Source organism: Fukomys damarensis, unplaced genomic scaffold, assembly GCF_012274545.1.
Source record: "Fukomys damarensis isolate Sample0158 unplaced genomic scaffold, DMR_v1.0_HiC HiC_scaffold_30, whole genome shotgun sequence".
In the NCBI taxonomy this organism is placed as follows: domain Eukaryota; kingdom Metazoa; phylum Chordata; class Mammalia; order Rodentia; family Bathyergidae; genus Fukomys; species Fukomys damarensis.
The window spans coordinates 11,441,193-11,455,424 of NW_022900942.1; the positions used below are offsets into that span (position 1 = coordinate 11,441,193).

The 14,232-nt window shown below is 42.2% G+C and overlaps 1 protein-coding gene across 1 annotated transcript in view; it reads left to right on the forward strand.

The window, feature by feature from the left end:
• The window catches only part of Dipk1c (divergent protein kinase domain 1C), a 13,661-nt gene extending 4,407 nt beyond the window's left edge, over positions 1 to 9,254 (forward strand). The window contains exons 2-4 of the mRNA XM_033757530.1: positions 1,768 to 1,932; positions 6,733 to 6,939; positions 8,379 to 9,254. Coding sequence (XP_033613421.1) covers positions 1,768 to 1,932; positions 6,733 to 6,939; positions 8,379 to 8,906 — 900 coding nt within the window. The 3' untranslated portion in view covers positions 8,907 to 9,254. The remainder of the gene's footprint in view (positions 1 to 1,767; positions 1,933 to 6,732; positions 6,940 to 8,378) is intronic.
• The last annotated feature ends 4,978 nt before the right edge of the window (positions 9,255 to 14,232 follow it).

The window sequence follows — 14,232 nt, forward strand, 5'->3', positions numbered from 1 at the left end:
TTTTTTTTTTTTTTTTTTTTTTTTGTATCCAGGTGCTGGAGGAAAACTGCATAATTTAGGAGTTATTCTTTTTCTCTTTTTGAAGCCTGTTTGGTTTGAAGCTAGAAAGATAAATCTGAACTTCCAGGGGGTCATCAAATTCCCCTGCAGACAATGGAACTTAGTAGCTGATACTGTTGGGTCAGGGTCTGTTACTGTTTGTATCTAGATGCCCCCACCGAAGCCTCATTAGTCATAGGTGGGCTTTTTTAGTGGTGACTGAATCTACTGTGTGGTTGATTCATGGTGCAATGCTAGGATTAAGGGTGTTAGGATTAAGAGTGGGTGATGACTAAATCAATCCACTGATAGTCTTGGCACCATCCTAATCCCAGTAGATTAGATATAACATAAGGGACAGAAAGAGGCTTGTCTTGTCCCTTGTTGCTTTGTTACCTTCTGCCTGTCATGAACTACTTCTCCTCTGCAGTGTCTGTCTGCTATGCCATCCTGACTTGGAGCCAGCCAATTATGGACTGAAACACACTGGGATCTAAATAAATCTTTCCTCCTTTAACTTTGGGTGTCAGGTATTTTGTCTCAGAAACAAGAGAAAAGTAACTAAGACAGTCCATTCAGATCTATCCTAATTTGAACACTTTACCATTTCTGTGATGCTTAATTTGACTGATCAGTAGGAGACAAATTGACTCTAACAACAGATAGGTCATGAAACTTAGATACTGCTCACCCGTTTCTACCATCTACCCCATAAACCTGACACTCAAAAATAACTTGTTTTTCATACGGGAGATCTAACTCAAGACCTTGTGCTTGTGAGGCAGGAGGTGGAACCACTGAGCTAAATCCCTGGTCCAAAAATATCTGTTATTGTTTCTGGGTGGTAAATTATTTGTATCTCATAACTTTTACAGTCCTGACCTTGAAGATGTGAAGAATGTGAAAATTGTCAGAATCAAAATAGAGTCACCTGTGTCAACCCTAACAAAAATAAAGCAAAGTGCAGTTATGCAGGAAGGGTTGTATGCATGATTCCCTGATTGCAACTATCACAAGAGACTGTTAAAACTCAACCTTGCTCTGAGGCCACTGCAACCTTAGATGAAAGCTCTTCTACAAGAACATCTGCCCAGCAACTATTCTGCCTCAGACCGACACTATCCTTTTTATGAATCATTGTGACCAAGATTATTACTTCAAAATATCTGATATATTCTTCCTCACTTTTGTCTTTAAAAATTTGTTTGTGCCCCAACCTCATTGAATATGTCTGGAACTTACTAGGGCATATGTATTCCCATTGCAATACTATTCCCAAGTAATTATGAGTATTCTCTAGGGAACCTCTTTCTGATTATTTTTGTTATTTAGGTTGACAGAGATCCAAGATCAAAGTGATAAAGTGACAGAAGAAAAATTCAGTTTAAGCCATTTCAGAGATTGTACATTTAAGGCTGAGAAAATGTTCAAAGATGAAAAGTGATACTTGTGGTTATGGTTCCAAATCCTAGGATTTAACTACTGATAGCAAAGGATTCTTCTTGCAGATAAAACTGCAAAAGTCTGTGTCAATTGCTTCTGTCAGAGAAAACAGATAAACTCTTTGAAGCAAACCACTCCACGGGGTGTGGTCTGGGCTTTTTGCCTTGCCCAACACAGTTCTGTATCACCTGCAATCTGAATGAGCACAACCAGTGGCCAGAGAAGGAGCTATTCTGCTGAGTCTGTGAGTGTTGTTTTGGTCACTATATGCTGTATTGATTACAGGTTGTGGCTATTGATGTGGACATGGCCTTTTTTGAACCTAAAATGAGGGAGATCCTTGAGCAAAACTGCACGGGGGATGAAGATTGCAATTTCTTTGACTGTTTTTCAAAGTGTGACTTGAGAATAAACAGGTGTGGAGCTCAGCGTGTCAACAGCAACCTGCAGGTGAGCAGGTGAGGGTTTGGGGCTGGGGAAGACATCAGCTCTCTGGTTGTTTCCTCCATCTAGTGGCACTGAAGAACCTTTCAGTGGAGCAGAAGATCCACCTTTCCTATCATCTAGGCTCAACATATTCCGTAAGGACAAGGCAGGGAAGTATTTTGTTGACCTTTTTGCTTTCTCTGGGTGGTCAGTCATGTGGACCAATGGGGCAAATGGATGGAGGTCTCAGCAAATTACACTTGCTGAGTCTTCTCTTCCTTGTAGCTCCACCTAAGCTAGAGGGATGGGAGAGCTGCTTTCTCTGAGTCCAATGTCCATGTCCACATAGTTGCCTCTCCTATATACACCAAGAATGAGAACCCGTAGACTTAACTCATCAAGGATAAGACCGACAAGAGTGCAGAGCAGTTCCAAGAAATGAATCCAGTAGAGATCATAATGCAGACAGGCAGCTGGGGCAGCAAGTGGTTCTCAGAAGACTTCAGCCACGAGTAGGAATTGACATTGGCTTCAGGATGTCACATTGGGTCTGGAGGTAATGAGACCCCAACTCCAGGGTTGGATACTCCATCAGTAGGAAATTCTCTTTCTTCTTTTGGCAGAAATATTCCCTTTCTGCAATCACTTGAGGCTCTCAGTGGATGGGGATTAACTTGGGTCTGATTAAAACCAGAATGCAGTCCAAGGTCTATGCAAGGGAAGATGGTGTTGAGGCTCCTTTCCCTGCTGCCTGGCGGTGTGCAGTTGCTATACAGGTTATTGCGCTGCACTTTCCTCCCCTTTAATTCTTGGAACCCACTCCCCTCAGCACACCTTCTCTGCATCTCATCCTCCCAAAAGGCCTGGCACCTAAAAGATGTGACCCAGAGCAGACCTGAAGTGCAGATTAAATCAGAGCTGGCAGGGGAAGCACAGCAGGAGGCTGTTATCCCATTATAAAGGGATGGCTAGAGGAGACCTGGACAGCCCTGTTCTTAATATAGTGGTTCCTGGCCAAGCCAGACAGAAGCCATGGTTCTGTTACTCCAGCATCTACACAAACTTCTGGGGTGAATTCCAGAATCACAAGTGTTTCTACTTATGGAGGTCAAGCAGTGATGTGGCCTTGGAGGTGAGCCATCCAGCCTCTTTAACATATACTCACACCCTTTGTGGGACTGTCATAAAATCCCTCTTCTTCACTTGTGGGGACAAGATGATTTTCACTTGAGTTTTCTCAACCTTGTGATCTCATCTGCCAAATGGGAATGCATCTATTCTGTACAGCATAATGAGAGAGGTTACAGCCTTACTGAAGATTCATTAAGAGGCAAGGGGAACCCAAAGAAAACTGGCAAGAAAGAACATGTACCTGTTACATAAATGATGAAATGCAAATGGCAAAGAGAGTGGAAAATTATTTAATCTTAGCATTCAGAGACATACAAATTAAAGTCCAATGATAATAAGTTTCTTGTGCCAATTGGTAATAGTCATTAAAATGCTATTAATTAATGATGGAAGTTTCAGGGACATAGATAAGTGTCTATATAATTAACACAATTATAAATTATATCTCTATGGAGAGTAAATGGATGTTGGAAATGTTCATACTGATCAATTTCACTATCCATATTTCTGATTATTGCTTCTGAATAAGTCCTAGAAGCAACATTGAACAAACTTTAAGACTATGAGATACTATGAAGTATTTGAAAATTAAGGTTATAATTTCCAATATTTACAATATGAGCTCCATCTTTGTTGAATAGTGTATAATGGGAGAGATAGATAACAAGGTGTCAAAAGCAATTATTTCTGGGTGGTAGGATTATAGATTTTATTCTCTTCATCTTTTCTACATTCTGTAAATTTTATAACTTTCTAATTTAAATTTGATTAAAAAATCTCTGCCCTGTAAACATTGATTGATGAATCAATGGGATAGAATTGTTAAAATTTCAGAACTGGACCTAATGCGATGTGGGTGTATAGTCCGTAATGAAATGGACATTTCAGTGCATTGGGAGGGCTGGTATTATAATTAATGCTTGGTGTTGGTAAACTGGTGGACAACCGAACAAATGGTCAGATTAACTGCCAGTTTCACTTTTTAAGTCAAACTAAATTTTAGATGATTCAAATACATGTAAAAGGTGAAATCCTAAAAGTACCTGCAAAAAGGTGAAAGTATTAACATTATGCTAGCATAGGACGGGCTCTGTAAGTAATGAACTGAGCTTAGAAGGCAAAGGAAGAGCAGTTGAAAAACTTACCTATCTTTTAAAAAATCCCCACTGCCAAAAACAAGGTAAAACTAAAAAAATTAGCAAATCTTAATTGTTTGCAGTCCTCATTACAGTCCAGGAGATCAGAGGATGGATGGATAGAGGATTATTCCCAGCTTCTGGATCTAGCTTCCAAGGGGCAGCACCTAGGAACCAGTTGATGAGGGAGCAGGGGAGGATAGATCCTTGCCTCAATAAAGGACAACTCTATAGGTTCTTCTTCTCATTTCCCTTGACGTGGATGCCAGAGCATGCCCCTCAATGAATCCCTGCATGCAAACATCTTAGCATGCACTTCCCAAGGAACCAAGCCAGGACAAGGGGCTAATATCCAAGCTATAAAAAAATAGCTAGAAATTAATATTAAAAAAAGACCAACAACCTGACAGAAATTTGGGCAAAGGATATAAGATTGACTGTTCACTGAAAAGGAAGTATAAATAGTTTTCTGCCTGACTAAGAATAGGAAAACTGCACATTAAACCATTTTCTCCCATCTGATGGCAGAAAGAGAGTCTATTGCTGAGGCCATGGAGGGGATAAGCATTCTTGGACAGCTTTTTGAGGAAGTGGAAACTGGTGTGACTTTATCGGGTCAATTTGACATCTCGCAAAATTTAAAAAATACACACACACCCTTGACCCAGAAATTCCACTCCTAGAAGTTTACTCATATGTGCAAAAGGAAAATCATGTATATATGCAAGATAGTTATGGCTTACATTGCTCATAAAAGCAAAAGTTGGTAAAAAGCCTCAATTTTCATCAAGAGGTAACTGCTTAAATAATTCACGATACATCCATACATTTGAGATGTAGCCATTAAAACAAATGGGATACATTTATAAGAATTGATTTGAAGGGATCTCCTTGACATATAGTTATATGAGAATCAGAGCTTCAGAACACTGCGTAGTATGCTACAATTTGTATAAAATAAAAAAGAGCATACATGTATAGGCTTAGACTCCACCAGGAGCATCCAGCTTTTTCTTTTTATCAGTACTGGAGACTGAATCCAAGTGCTATTTTTTAAACTTGAGAAGAAGGTCTCACTAAATCTTTAAGTCGCTGAGGCTGAGCTCTAATTTGTCAGTCCTCTTGCCTCAGCCTCCCAGAGTGCTAGGAAGTGTGTGCACCACTATGCCTGGCCTGGTGTTGAACTTGGGTTCTAGCTTTTTAAAAAAAGTTATAATAAAAAGTATAAAAATTATATGAAGTTTGTCACTTTTGTACATTAACTATATTGTATATTTTATATGCAGCCCAAGATAATCCCTCTTCACTTACTACAGCACTGGCAAGACAAGATTGGATAGCTCTGGCTTTTGAAGGACATTGAAACAGGCTGCTGCCTGTCAGCTTCAGGGAAAGCTCAGTATCAGGGTGGTTGGAGACAGATTACAATATATCCTTCAGTATACTTTCAATTTTGTACATGAAAATATATTCCCTATTCAAAAAAGAAATGAGCAGGTATGGTGGCACATGCCTAGAATCCTAGCACTATGGGAGGCTGAGGCAATTGGATTGAAAATTCAAGGTCAGCTGGGGTGACTGAGCAATTAAATAAGACCCTGTCTCAAAATAAAAAATAAGGGATGGAAATGTACTTCAGTACTAAGGTCTGGGGTTCAATCCCCAGTTCTGCGAATAAAGAAAGTTGGTTGTAAAATTAATCGTTGGCATTGCAGGCATCAGAAAAATCAAGTTAAAATTATTTGTCCTCTATGAAACAATAATACTGTAAAATGGAGGCATTTGTTGAATGAGTGTGGCATAGGAAAATAAAGCACTATTCTTTAGTCAGTTCTCCCATGAAAGTGATGAACAACATTTTAGAATTTGGACTTTGAAGAGGTTGCCAGCATCAGTGAGTTGAATAGCTTATTTGAATTAAATATTGTGAGACCGTGCCTTAGCTTTTTATATCTGTCCCTGAAGTATTTCAAAGCTCCTTAGGAGAGCCCTATGCCTGCAGACTTCCCTTCATGTACCTTTTTTCTATGAACCTCAAGGGCTATAAGGTAGCAGCTTATATTTGCATTGTTAGTTTTCTCAAAGTGTTACACGACCCTCAGGACAAACCTGTCAGTGGTTATTATTGCTGCTCGACCCATTTTCATAGAAGAGCCCTTGTGGAGAGGTGCTAAAGTAAAGCTGGCTGCTCAGGACCCACAGAAGGGCTAGCTCCTTATGCAGCAGCTTGTGCTCCCCTTTCTCTGTGCAAACGTGTTCAGTCCTTGTTGAAACATCAGCTCAATCCTTTCGCCACTGCTCTGGGGCTAGAAATGGAATTTCCTGCCTTATAGGGATTTTCTGCCTTCTGTTCTTTGAGGCATGGACTCTTCTTGGTGCTCAGTGGTTTATGCTGCAGAGGAGAGTCTGGTGAGTCAGATGATCTGAGAGTCAGATGATCATAGCACCCTCCCTGAAGGAGCAAAGCAAAGGACAGCTTGAGAAGCAGATGTGGACCTGGGAAGTTCTTAAGGATGACTTGCCACCTCAGTTAACTGCTCACCTTTCTTTCCCTCAGGTCATCTGTGACAAAATATTCCGCCACTGGTTCTCCTCGCTTCCCGTAACCTCTGCTGTGTCTTTCCCGCTGAGGCTGCAGTTACAACAGGCCGTGTGGGAGTGCGCCAGCTCAGAAGACCTCACCCAGAGCTCCTGGAGAGCCGCCCCACATGTGTTCTGGAAGCTTCACAGGCTCCTCCAGGCCATGCTGAAGGAGCTACAAGAGGTGGAGGAGTAGCCACTCCCCAGCCTCTCCCAACCTGCTGGCGTGGGAAAAGTGGCCTCTTAGTTCTCTCTTCTGCAGTTCTAGATGAGACATTTTCACTGTATGAATGAGTTATCTCTGAGATCTGGCTTTCTGAAGCGTGCAGTTTTACTGCTGTCACACAGCGCTTCCACTGCTGTGAGGGGTCCCCCATGCCACCCCAGCTGGGGCACTCTGGTTTGGTCCTGGCTTCAGCGGCATCCCCCAGCTGAAAAGAGAACTAAGGAAGAGTAGTTTTACTCTAGGGGGCTCTCAGAAAACACAAACTTTAATGCTCAGGCATCTGCAAAGAGCACTTTACCTGGCCTCAGAGCAAAAGGAGTCCAGCTGCTCTTTCCCACAAATCATTGCTGCATTTAAGAATTATATGTACACACAAATGAGTGCAGTGCAAATGAGTGTGAGCACTAGAATATGGCTGTGGATATAATGTGTGAATATGCATGTGTGTATGAGTGTGTGTTCATGTGAGTGTCCATGTGTGTGAAATACGAGTTTGTGCACATGAATGTGTGCATATAGACATGTTAATGTGAGCTGTGTCTCTGAGAGTATGAATGTATGCACACATGAACATGAGTGTGGTCTTGCATCAGTGTGCCTGTCTATACAAGTGTGAGCATGTGCACACAAATGAGCGAATGTGCACACAAGTGGATGCACATGTATGTAAATGAATGTGGGCAGGTGAGTGTGTAGGCATGTGCATGTTGAGTTGGGTAGTGGTTTCTGTAATGTGTGCTCTGGGTAAAGCTTGTCTGGCTAGTGAAGAACTTTTTCTATAAATGCAATCACAGCATTGCACCCATGATTTGCATTGGAGAATATGTGTAATGGCATCTTTTCAAATTTTTCATTTGTGGAATCAGCAGATTTCATGGATCACATTTTAGGGGGTTCTTTACCACTTATTGAAACACATGTTCCTTTTGATCAGGGAGCTGTAGGTTTGCTGAACTCAATGTTGTCTTGCACCTGAGAGGGAATTTAGGTAGCACGAATGCTGGTGTAAACAGACCTCCAGCAGGACTGGAGACCACTCCTTTCTGCTCACTGATGGAAGCACAAGCCAGGGACATCAGATCCTCTTATGGTGCAGTACATTCTTCAGGGGCCTCCCCAGTGGGCTTTTGTTGCAATGTAAAAACCTTCATGGAATGGGACAGGAGGAGATCCGTGCACAGTTGGGGAGCCCTTCATGTGAAGGGACCTCTGCTCAAGTCTAGGACTGTGAGTACTCAGTGAATCAGGACCAAAAGCTTTGGAATAGGGAAAGCCAATAAAGATCCAATGCTAAGAGAGGTTTAAGAAATCATGTTGGTGTCTTACAAACAGAAAAAGACAAAAATCTAAAGTTCTTAAGATGTGCAAATGAACAGTTTCTTATTTCTCTTTCCTAGCTCTCTAATCCAGACAAAATTTCCTTGGGATGCGCTTCTCCATGCTCTGCACCAGCTCACTCTGAGGAACTGGAATTATTAGAGACTCCCACAGCTCTTGATTCTGACCTGGAAGACTACCTGCTCTTCCAATCCCTTGACCCCCTTCACTGGCATGTGCCAAATGATGCTAAATTTCATAAAGGGCCTTTTCCGGTCCCTCATATGGAGACTCGCTTGACATCTGTGCTACTTGGTGGAAATAGTCACCCTCTGGCAGAAGTTAAAACCCAAGTTGGCAGATTGTCACAGCTGGTGTCTGGCCTTGCCATGCTTGATGCTGCCATTTCTCTGTGGGGCAGCTTTTTACCCATGGAAGGGTCACGTAAAGATGGCGTGAGATGGAAGTGGAGGAAAAAGGCCATGGACTTTGCCATCTGTGTCCTCAGACTATGGGCTCTGTGTAGGGAGATCAAGTGTGTCTCCAGTGTCAGATCCTGGGATTATATGCCTTCATTAGTGGCACTGAGCTCACTGGCCAGACAGTAAAACTAGCTTGGGAAAGGGAAAAAGTTAGTTTTCATTTCAACTGAAATGGAAACAAATGTTTTTGTTTACCAAGGAGACTATGCAATGTATAATTACCCAACACTATAGTGGTTTTATTGCTGAAGGAAGCCATTTTATCTCCTCTTATTTTTTACTACCCAGTTACTTTCTCTGTCTCAGTCTCTCTCTGTGTCTCTGACTCTCTCCATCTCCCTCTCTGACACACACATCCTTTTTCCATCCCCTTTAGGGTGGTGACTCTAGATATGTAGTAACTTTAGATATGTGGTAAAGTTTTATTTTTTTGTTTATTTTCAAACCCTTGCAAAAAATTCTTTATATAATACAATAAAGAAACCCTGTGTATATCAGTATTTGACCTTCTTGTGTGTGTGGGAGGGTGTTGGGGATGAGCCCAGGGTCTTGTATACGCTAGACAAGCACTCAACCACCAAGCTATGTCCCCATATTTATATTTAATGTTTTTAATGTGACAAATGAAATTGCTTCTTGATGACCTAATTGAATAGCAACTTTCCTTAGAAGGTGAAATTTCTCTCTAAATGATTTCTATATTCTGTTTTAATAATACTCAAATGAAATACTTTCAGAGGTAAGTTGATGGGAATTGAAAAGATGATAAAGGAAACACAGCAAACTAAATTTTATCCAAATCAAGGTAAGTACTTAATTACTTTCTGATCTTTCATCAGAAGTCAATTTTTAAAATTTATCCTGACAGATTATAGTTAAAAATTATCCTTTGCTGACAAGAACAACTCCAATGTTGAGTGCCTTGTTGGCTTACAGCCAACATCATGGATTTAACAAGGTTCTCTGCATGGAAGTCACAGGGGCCCAGACGGCATGAGTGTGTAGTTACCTGAACTGGTCACTGAGGGAATGGGTGTCCCAGAAGTGTCACTAGCATGTGCTGTGCAAGTGTTTCCAGCATTGCAAACCCTTTCCTGTGTCCTCCCCTGAGGTGAGTAGCTAACAGTTCACCACACACCTCCTGTCAAGAGTCTACCAGATTCTCCTCCTGTGGATCCTGTCCCATGCTGAGTCCCAGCCTGCCCAGCCTTTTTGGTGCACCCAGGATGGACATCTAGGACTTTAAATTATCAGAAGAGCAACAACTATGTTTAAACCTGATTTAGAAGCTGTTCTTTGAGCACCTGGAGATAGAAGAATTTGTTTGAAAATTTCTAAAATCAACAACCATATGAAGAACTTTCTGTACACATTGTGTCAGTGCTTGAGGATGGTAAACGAAGGCTACTCTGCCTTGACATCCGTAGGGTTTGAAAGGAAATAGTGCTGTGAGAAGAATGCCACCCTCTGCCTGTCTCACATTCTTGTCGCCTCTACTCAACAAGTCTTTCTAAACTTTTGAAGCAGTCTGAGTTAATGGCTGAAGCTGATGGAGCTGATTATTGATTATAATTGAGAAAATCTACCTCTCAGGGTTTGTTCTTCATACTGAAAAATTACCCATGACCTTCTATGATGGCAACAATATACCACAGGATCTTGGCACTATGCCTGCTGCAGAGATAGGTGCTGATGTTTTTCAGTGGTGGTAGAGGGGTGCCAGTTAGAGGGACTCAGCAGAGGGCCACTCCTCATCCACCACACCATCCCTGGGAAGCAAAGTCCCTATGCTACAAGGAATCAGCCTTGAGCTCCTTGGTTCTTTGTGCTGTCCATGAAAGAATTCACTTAATACCCATAGGCAGCTGTGCAGAAGTATGGGTACAATTAGTGTAAAGTAGATATAGAGGGGTTTACACCTTCAAACCAGAAAGTGGGCAGTGTCACACAAGCAACTACTCAAGTATGAGCTTGGATATCTCTTTAGGCACACAAGAGTAACTCTTGGAGCTCTGTGGTGTTTATGATGCTTGAAATTTTTCTTGGAGGTAACTTTGGAATTACAAGATTTCTCCCTGTCTCTTTAACGATGGCCAGGGTTCCCTCAGGAAACTTAATCAGGTAAGAAGTTTAGGAAAGAAATCTATGAAAAACCTCTAATCTAAATCAAATCTCAATCCGAGGTGGGAAGGTCTTTCAAGAATGCTCTCCTTTCTCAAATCGTTGGCCATAGGCCGGGTGACCAGGAATGCTGTCTGCAGTATTGTTTCAGGACTAGCCAGCTAGGTAGCCAGGTATCAGAAAGAACATACACAGGGCATAATCTTAAAATGTCATTGTGCTCTGGGGGATGCTCTGAGTCTAAGACCTAACAAATGATTATAAATGTATTAAACATTTAGGTCTTTGTTTCTTCATTTAATTACAGCTGCCCCAGCATACTAGTTTGGGTGCCCTCTCCCTTTGCCCCTCATGCTTGCTAATGTCTAAGTGCCTATCTAACACTGAACTCCTTATCTCAGGAATACCGCGGGCGAGGCCCTGCTTCTTTGCAGGATGTGACACTTATCCACTCTGATGTCACTAGTCCTGAATGAAAGGCTTGCCCAAATTTCTTTTGATGAAAGAAATGTGTGTGGCTGGAGGTCACTGTCCATGAGTGTGGATAGCCTCTACACCCTCCAGTGCTGGAGCCCAGCACACTTGGAGGGTTGACAGGCATTGATACATTTTCCCCAGGAAAACTTACCTATTTACCCTCCTAACCATAGCATTAAATATACGGCTTTTCTCGCACCTTTACCAATACTGGAAATTTTCAGTTGATTCTACTTCTGCCTATTGAACAGGTGGAATACACAGATTTTAACCTACTCAATACCACATCACTGTCGAGGGTGTACACGGCGGGTATTTGTGTATGTTTCTTCGGTAAATTGCCTGTGTCTATTCTTAGCCCCTTTTTTTCCTTAGGCTGTCTTTCTTTTTAGTTATTAATTGAACTTATATGCTGTGGATACTTTCTTCCAGTTGATGGTCTGTGCAACTGCTGGTCACCCATTGTGAATGAGGAAGCTGAAATGAAGGCGCCTGGGTGCTCTTTGCTAAGAGACATACTGTTTTTTCTTTTATTGTTAGTACATATTGCTTTTAGTGTAGAAATGCTGCCTGCATATTTTCATCCAGAAACTGGTGGCTTGGATGATTTCTTTTTGAAATGTAATAATAAAGGGCTGTCTGTCGAGCCATAGCCTTCTCCATATTGCTGGCTATATCTGACCAATTGGTCCCACCTTTTGGACTTTGAAGCCTGGGTTGAAAGCTTTTCATATCTGACACTGGCTTTTTTTCCTGCTCCTTGTATTTTGCCAGTGGAGTGTTTTTCACTCTACTAGCAAATTACTGAAACTCATCTTCATAAGAAATCCTACAGAATACTTCAAAGAGGAGAGAAAAGCCCTTGCTGGGTCCTTTTAAGCACCTGATACAATGAGAAACCCAGGAGCCCAGACAAAAGGGACTTGCTTTTCATTTTTGGAAGTCTCCGTGTGCTGTGACTTGGACAGAGAATGTCCTCCAAGGCTTCATGTGTTCACAGGTGCCATAGCTGAGTGGAAAGTGGTTGCATCACGAGGATGCTTTAGGTGAATGCATTGTTGGGTGTTGGGCCTGGTCAGAAGATGTGGGTCACTGGGGGTGTGACTTGGAAGAGTGTATGTCTCTTCTCCCATCTTTCTTTGCTTCCTGTCCCCCTTGATATGAGTGTTTTTCCTCCACTATGCCCCTCTGCCATGCTATTTCTGCCCTGGAGCCAGCTGGCCATGAGCTGTGACTGTGAACCAAAGTAAACCTCTCCTTCAAGTTGCAGATGTCAGACATTGTTTCATCGATGAGAAAAGTGACTAGGACACCATGCTACACAAACACATTCATCTTCTTTGCATCTTCCTGGGGGTGCCCTGGGTCCTATCTTTGCCCTCTTTCTTTTCTGAAGTTTCCAGCATCTATCTAGTGGTTGGAACATGAGCTCTGAGGCAAGATCACCTGGAACTTATCAGTGATACTTCTCAGCATTTCCCCCCATATTGGGATTTGAAGCCAGGGTTGCTCTTATTTCCCAGCCCTTTTTATTTTTTATTTTGAGACAAGGTCTTGGTAGGTTGCCCAAGTTGGCTTCAAACATGTGATCCTTTGGCTTTGCAAGTAGCTTTGATCCCAAGTAGCTGAGATTACTTGGGTGCACCACCGTGCCTGGCTTTGCTTATAGTTTTGTGACACTAGAAAAGTTAAATTCTTTGTGCTTTGGTTTTTCCGTTTGTTCATAAGTTCATCACTGTGACTGACTTCTCTCACTGGGTTCCCATGAGGATCACTCAGATGTGCATGAAAGAGCTCCTGTTCACCATTGACAAGTGATGATTAGCCACAGATGGGCTGTGGTAAAGGATTTAGTCTCTCTTGCTTATTTTTTCTGATCTATTCTCACATTATCATTTTAAACCATCCTTGGCATAGACTTTGTTCAGTGATAGAATGCTGCAAGGACACAGGGCATGCTCTCTCCCCGCCCCTGTTGCAGCCTATCATAGGGGACGGGGTAAACATGGGCGCAGCTGAAGCAGGCAGCTCCTCAGCCAGCAGCTGAGGGAGCAGAAGCTGGGGCCAGCCCAGGTGTGTCTGTTTATAACCTTCTGCAGGTGCTTCTGACACACAGTGCCTGTCTGGAACCTGGAGGTTGCCTCCATGCGTAAACTTGGGTGGGATTGGCAGAGGAGGGGCACCTGCAGATGTGCTTGCTGTGCAGTTACACAAACTGGGGATACAAAGTGTTCCTCACCCTAGATCAGCCTAGAGCAGCTCATGTTAGCAGACAGCAAAGCCTGGTGTTTCTGAGTGAAGTGGCAGCTTCTGCTGGATGTAAATGTTGTTGGCTATGTAAGAACAGTCAGTTGAGTTGGTAAATCTGAGCCCCCAGAGGGTTTTCTTATGGGAAGGGCCTTTGTTTACTGTAGCAGACTTTCTCTACTTCACCTTCTTGTTTGGTCATCTTTGCCTCTCACCCTTCTCCTCATAAAGATGTCATGCAAATCCCTACGTTTAGTTTCTGTTGCGATGTCTGGGTAGGCTCCAGCCAGCTGAGTTTCCACATGCTCATGACAGTCAGAAGCAGTTCCCTTGAGGCTCTGTCCCCTCTCAGTCTTAACAAAAGTCAAAACAGGTGATTATTGTTTATTTAAAAATTGACGAACATGAAAAGTCTTAAAAAGTGTACCACAAAAGAATATCTACAGGGGTCCTCTTTCACTGAAAAGAATATAGTTGCAGGAAATTACAATTGTCCTAGGTAACAACCAAAGTGAACCAAACCAAGCCAAACCAAAACAAAGCAAACACTCACACTGAGAGAATTTTCAGGAGAGAAGCACCATGAGAAATGTTCCATCATTCATTT